Source organism: Leptonotus elevatus, chromosome 9 (assembly GCF_054856555.1).
Source record: "Leptonotus elevatus isolate MCC_2025b chromosome 9, RoL_Lele_1.0, whole genome shotgun sequence".
In the NCBI taxonomy this organism is placed as follows: Eukaryota; Metazoa; Chordata; class Actinopteri; order Syngnathiformes; family Syngnathidae; genus Leptonotus; species Leptonotus elevatus.
The window spans coordinates 865760-873259 of NC_141247.1; the positions used below are offsets into that span (position 1 = coordinate 865760).

Sequence of the window (7500 nt, forward strand, 5' to 3'; positions counted from 1 at the left end):
TGTGGGGGAGTAGAAGATTGACAATTTTCCATGATGCACTTGAACGCACCATTGTGCGTACACCAGCGTGTACTGACGTGTACCTTTACGGTAAATATACATTGCAATTTGGAACAATAAAGCTTGTGGCCAAAATGTAGTGAGCATTGCAGACCACGTCGGGTACATTCAAATGATTAATTTGAACCCAATTATTCTCTTTGTTCACGTCATGTCCTCTTCCAACAATTTTTTTTTTGCTCTATTTCGAACTTCAAACTCATCATTATCATGCTTTACAGTCTTGAAAAACGACTGCACAAGAAGCGAAGATAACATCAATTATCAATTTATATATTTACTGTTAGTGTTTAATTTAATTCCTTGTGTTGTTCATTGCACGGAACTTTGCTTCACTTTTTTTTTTTGCAATATTAATTTATGTGTTTTTATTATACTTTAATAATTGTAAAACGTTATACCTTTATTTTTAATATTCCTCTGTGGCTCATTTCTTTTAAACTTTACATTTTTGTTATTTGTCAAGTTTTATTATATACATAAAAAACTTATTGTGGAATATATTTTTTTAAATATATTACTGTTAAATAAACAATGATGAGGATTTATTACCACCCAAACAAATAAATAACATTAAAAAATAACGAAAAAACTAAAAAACTAAAAACAAGAGTACAAAAGTACCAAAAACTGGTACCGTTGAGTACCGGTATCGATTCCCAGGTATCGAGAATTGTAACAATACCGGTTCAAATGTGAAAGGTACCCATCCCTAGTTATAATATTGCCGCCAATTGCCATACAGCTCTGGGATTTCTTCTGATCCGTGGAAACTTTTTTGTCATTGATTGTAATATTTCAATCTGGTCACTGGCAAAGGCTACCACAATGCCTAACAGTCAGCTAACATCTTAAGTGAAGCTCATATGAAACTGTCTCTTGAATGACAGTGGATCAATAAGAAAGTCAGGGGTCTCAAACTTATGTCCTGGAAGCCATGTATGGTCCACGGGATGATATTTTGCAGCCCCATACTTGCCATCAACATTTAATGTTACCCCTAGATTACACCGCATGCGTGTGCGTTGCGGATTCGCTCCGCCTTGACTGCGTGCTCCGGACAAAACTCACCGGCTGCGCACTGCGGTCTAGCAGCTCTGTCGCCGACAATTTCCCACCGTGTCTCACGTGATCGCGCACGATAATGTGGCATTTAAAACAACAACAAACACACAAAGTCTGTGCTCAACAAAGAAGCAGAAAGAGTGGACTTCCTTTGATTGAACTCACCGTCCACTCCCATAGCTTCTGCTATGATGTTCCATGCAGCATAATTTTTTAGGTTGTCCTTATAAAAAAGGATGTGCTGCGTCATATATAATTTTGTGGCTTTTTACCTCCATTATAAATCTCACCTTGTACATGTTCACTGGTGTTTAAACCGTGAATAAGCACTTGGCCTGTTGACTCCAGGCCTGGCTTCGCCCATTTGCTGACATGATTGCGAGTGTTTTATTCTGAAAAGCAAACAGATTTTTCTTTATTTTGAAACTGCGTCGGTTTTCCTGTCTTGCTCGATGTGTTCTCTACATTGCCATTTGACAGAAGCCGACGGATGCGTCGTCTGGCAAAAAAAAAAAAAAAAAAAAAAAAAAAGTATATTCGTCCGGCGGGCACGACGTAGATGGTCCGCAGTCTATCCACAGCGCATACGCAGCCAGTGTAATTTGAACAAGCTGATAGAATGGAAACTAATCTGCTCCGCCGCCGCAGCGAAGCGAATCCGCAACGCGCACGCATGGGGTGTAATCTAGGGCAGTGGTCCCCAACCTTTCACACTCCCAAAAATTAATTATTGATATAAGCCCCACCCTTTTTGAGTTAAACCACACCCACATCCGGTTTAGACCCCACCTCCTCCGATAATTTAGATGGTTGAAAAGATACAAATAGTGCTGTACTTGCTCATCCCTAGTATAGTATTTTATCCTCTTAAGTGAAGCCTTGCACCTGCTTGAGAATATGTTCATCTGTGAAAAGTTTCCTTTCCAGTTCCAGGGTTTTCTGGCTTTCTAACAAGGACTTCATCCTTTGCAGGGAAAGTTCATCTCCTAAACGTTCCACATCCTTACTGCATATGTAAAAAAAAGATGAAAAAAAAGTTAGGGATATTAGACATTCTGATTACATTTCAGAATGAATCTTAAATGAACTATGTATGGACCTTTAATGGTGAATGCAATTTTACGTCAGCTGTGAAGCTCATTACTGATTATCATCAAAAATAAAATAAGATTATTGCACATTACCATCAAAAAATGAAATAACTCACATTGCATTGTCAAGTTTCATTTTGAGCAGGTCAGTATAATATGTTTCATCCTGGCCGTTACCAATTTCTGATGGAGTTGCATTACTCTCTTTGGTCTTCAGCAGTACCTACATAAAAACATACATACATTCTTGTTTAATATTTTATCACAATAGTTTACAATTTCCTACCCATTTCATAGAGGATGAGGAATAAATAAGTAGTCTTCTCACATTTATTTTGATTGTCAATCAAATTAAATTACATCATCACCGGCGTAAGAACATCCCAAAACAAGGCTTTGTGTAATTCAAAATGTTTTGTAACCCCGCTAAATATCTGTTGTGCTACCTGTGAAAAAGGTACTGTATTATCACGACTATAAGGCACACTTAAAAGTTTTCTCAAAAATCAATGGTGCGTCTAATAATGAGGCACGCCTTTTGTGTACACCGAGTTCCAAAATCTGTAAATGTTTTGCGAGCTTGGTAAGCGCCCCGCCTGCTTGTCACACTGTCTGTGTGGGAGCATTTCTGCAAACAGACAGCTGAGCAGTGTTGACATATTGCTTAAATACAGGAAAACTGGCCCTGGTTGAGGACTGGCAGGCATGAGAACCTGAAAGACTCAACTGAAAGATGATGTGAGTATTGGGTTCTCACGCCTGCCAGTCCTCAACCAGGGCCGGGTTTCCTGTATATAAGATACAGGAGAATGTCATGGTGCTCGCTGCTTTCGCTTTATGGAACTGCTAGACTAGAGCGAGTTACGCCACAATTTGTGAATGGATTGTGCATGCATGCTTGGGCTAAACATGTCTGCTTGCACTAATCGAGCTTTCGCAACAGCCGGCATCATTTCTGAGGAGCAGCACACCAACGAGACTGACTCTGACAATACTACAATGATGAGAGGGAACATGGCATGTTTGATGGAGAACTTGCCCAGCTGTTTGATTTGGATTTGCGAATGAGGATTGATTAAGAGTAACGTGAGTACATTGTTAAACACTTAAAGGACAACCAAACTCAGTTTTACTCCACTGCCTTTTTAAAACCATACGCTAGCAAGTGAAAGAATGATACCATATGTTTTGAGCTAGCGTATGTTTAACTGTGCCTGCGCCCAATAGTGCGGTGCGCCTTATGTGTGTGTTAACTCTTTGACTGCCAAGCATTTTCAGAAAAGAGGATATGTGGGTGCCAGCTGATTTAAGCATTTTGACTGATCTTTCAAGGACCACAGAAAATTTTGTGTTTGGACCATGGAAACACATACTACCAAATGAAAGATTGAACTCTCATCTTTCACCAGAAAAAAAAAGTAAGTTTCTACCTTATTCAGTTTTTCAGTAATCAACAATAGAAAATAGGTTAGTTTCACCCAAATGCTCTGTTTTGGACCAAAATACGGAGGAATCAAGCTTTTTGTGAAACGATATTATTTCATGCACTCTAGTGAATTTGACACCTTTTTTTTCCATGAATGACGCCACAAACACCTAAAGAGTGCTTTACTTCTATAAAACACTACCACCAAGAATGAAAAAGTGTTTTTTGATAGCAAAATACGTTTATTTACATTCAACAGTGTAACAATTTGACAACAATTTGGCAAACTATTTACAAATGTGTGCAACTGTGGTACTATTTACAATTATGTGGATGTTTCAACTACACAGTTTTTTCTTTTTGTGAGGTATATTGTGTAAAACTCCCCTGCGTGCAAGGGGACGCAGCAGGATTTGCACCACAGATTAGTTTCACTGCGATTGCCCCTTCGTATGCACTTTCTTGCCGGCCTTTTTTCCCGGGGAGTAGCAGGTATATACTGCAGTGTGTGTTTGGCCATGTTGTCATCAAGTCTACTCTCAGGATTATGATACGGTGACCTGGTGGCATCGTAGTCCAGAACCAGTGTCTTCTCTGTGATAAGACTGTACCCACTCCTCCGATGAATATGCATTGTACTCGGGGTATTCTTCATCGTCCGATTGAACGTCCGCCTGTGCAGAAGTGCTCGGCTGTGCACCACGTTTTCCGCCGTTCGCATCGCTAGCCGGTGAGGCTTTACGACGTGATCGAAGCCGCCGCGTCAACCTCGGAGTCACCATCATCATCATCAATGTGCTCTTTAGCATTGGTCGATGCTTTTCGTCTTTGAAAAAAATGCTCAAGCGTGAGCAGCTTGCAACCGGTCGCCATTTTCGCTTCCTCAGCCATTCTCCCCTCAACACTCTAGCTTCGCCTCACGTCTTCTACTGACTCCTACCCGATCTTGTCCAAAGAGAGTCATCGCTGCCATCTAGTGCCCAAAAATAGTCATTATACTAACTCGATCTGCTTGATACTTTCAGCACATCTTGCCAAGGCTTTCCTCCACCCGCTTCCACCCAAAAAACATAGTGAACGTCTTTTAACGTCTTTCGCGGCACTCATTTGGATTTTACTAAACGTTATTAAACGTTTTTGGCGGTCAAAGAGTTAAATAAAGAAATATCATCCGTAACTGAGACTGCGCCTTTTAATACGGTGCACCTTATTGTCGTAAAAATACGGTAAGTAAAAATATGTTCTAAGACTTAGTTTATAGGACTTTACAAACACCCTTGACCGCTGAACTTCTTCTAATGCAGGGTTCTGAAACAGAGAGCTATTTCTTGAGTATTGAATGGCTACCAGTTTACATTTGATGATATTCACTGATGTGACAACACTGACCATATTATAGTTCACTACAAAAAATAAACAGATAAATCAACATTTTATTATGCTCTGCCAGTCTTGACATTTTTCAAATCCCAATGTCCCATCACTGGTGAGATAAAACATAAAATATAAATAGACATAATCCAATGATTAATAATCTTATGATTTGATCAGTGATTGGATAGCAATTTTTTAAAACTATAAATATCGTGATCGGCCCCAAATATACTGATCATGTAAAGCCCAGAGCTGTCAACCTATTGAAATTCACTTCCAGAATAATTTGTCTAAATTTGTAATTTTTAACCAAGCACATTATCGTGGGCCCGTTAACGTAGTATATTTTGTAGCATGCATATATATTAAATCTATCACACTAAATTATTAGTAGAGAATGGCATTAATGGCAATGACTATATACCAACCTTACAAGGCAATGTAACAAATTTGCACCCAAAAACGTATAAATATGTTCCATTTAAAATCTTTTAAGTGTCTCAAAGACGTATTTATACTTTTTTTTATTATATAATTTTTATGTTAGAGCATTGATGCAGCCTCTCAACTGCAAAGACAAACGGCCAGCAGGTGGCAGCAGAGCAAAGGAGATCAACCAGGCCAATGTTGAAATAAACCTCAATTACTCACAATTCTAAATGCTATATTCTAATGCTAATTGCTGCAAAGCGGACACAGACAGAAATATAAAAAAAAAAAATCCTGACAAAAGAAGAGACTTTCTTTTGGTAGGTTCCATGTTTTTATAGCAATAGGACACAATATTTTGTGGGCCTTGCAAAATCAGTCAACATCCAGAAAAACAAAGGGGAATGCTTATATGAAAATGGCTGGAGTAAATTAGTTTTAATATTAATGCTTCAAAGAATAAGGCATTCGAACAATGCACATTGCACACACATACACTATTCTTTTTAGGCAGTCCCCAAACTTTATTAGTGCCACTAACTACCCATATTTTCATGTTAAGACAAGAACTAAAATAAAAAGTAATAATTAAAAATATCACTAACCATTAGCTCCACTCCACATTTTCAACACGTATTACTGAGAAATAAATAAACTGGATGAATGAGAATAACCACACACATACCGTAACCACTAGTGGTGCAATGGATCACAAAAGTCACAGTTCAGATCGGATCATGGATTTGAGTCACGGATCAGAACATTTTTCGGATCAGGAAAAAAAAGAAAGAAAAAAGAAATTGTATTTTGTCTTCATTTATTTAATAAAATGCCTTTTCCCATTACAAAAATCTATTCAAAATGTCTAATATAGCCGTTTAGGATTTTGGAACACAACTTAAAGTGCAATAAATGGCTATGTTTGGAATTTTGAGTTGAATGTTTTTCTTTTTTAATGGGCAAAAGTGTTTCATAAAATAAATGAAGACAAAGTTGTATTTATCTTTTTTTTTTAATAATGAAAAGACCTCAAAATGCAATTTAAGGCACATTCCCTTCCTTTAAACAGGGAGAGTGAATTACAAAGTAGCCTTGGTCAAGAATATTGAAAAATATTTCAAGTAAGCCAGGTATCAACTGTCAAACTCATTTACCCGCAAGGTACTTGTAGGTAATGCTAACAGCTAGCTGCTAACCACTTACGTCGGAGACTTCTGCCTCATCATACAATGACGGCATAATTAACTCATTCAAACCCCAAAACGTGTAAATACATTTTTAATACTTTGTCCTTTATCCCACTCCCAAAAATAAATGCATACATTCTTTGTTTTATGCAAGAGCAGTGTGGATTTAAGAAAGTGTGGATTTGAGAAAATTGTTCATGTAATGTAAGCTTCATAAAGTCCTTAAAATCCTTCTTTCTGATTATTAACTGAATCATCTAAACAATTATTACTGTAATTGAGAGCATTAATCCATATTTAACTTGTTAAAAATCAAAAATATGTAAACACCTTTTTAATACTTTGTTCCTTCACTCCCCCAAAACGTATTTACACGTTTTTTTTTGTTTTCTGATTTATGCAAGAGCATAAGGAAGGCTTTGATGCAGCTTCTGACAATAAGAGGTGGCTTAAAGCTAGTTATTACAAAAAATGGGCAGCAGGTGGCAGCAGAGTATAAGAGATCAGCCAGGGCCATGTTGCAACAAAGCTCTTTTTGCCACTGTTTTCACCGGGAATGTGGATATTGATGAAACTTAGCTATATTCTAATGCTAATTGCTGCATAAAAGGAAAGAGTTACAATTATACTTTTCTCCTGATAAAAAAAAAACCCTAATCTTTCTTTTGGTAGGTTCCATGTTTTTATAGCAATAGAACAATATTCTATGGGCTTTGCAAAATCAGTCAAAATCCAGTAAAACAGCCGGGAGCGAAGGGGGTTACTTCAGTGAAAATGGCTGGGAGTGAATGAGTTAATTAGCGGTTTCTTAGCATCCTAAATTAGCGATTGAATATGAATTTAGGATAGTGTTGTGTTGATGTTGGTT

General features: G+C 37.7%; 1 protein-coding gene across 2 annotated transcripts in view; it reads right to left on the bottom strand.

The window, feature by feature from the left end:
* The window catches only part of spdl1 (spindle apparatus coiled-coil protein 1), an 89787-nt gene that overhangs the window by 8990 nt on the left and 73297 nt on the right, over positions 1-7500 (bottom strand). For both annotated transcript variants that reach the window (XM_086085840.1, XM_086085841.1), the window contains 2 exons: positions 2333-2439; positions 2011-2131 (listed from right to left, as the gene is read on the bottom strand). In XM_086085840.1, coding sequence (XP_085941966.1) covers positions 2011-2131; positions 2333-2439 — 228 coding nt within the window. The remainder of the gene's footprint in view (positions 1-2010; positions 2132-2332; positions 2440-7500) is intronic.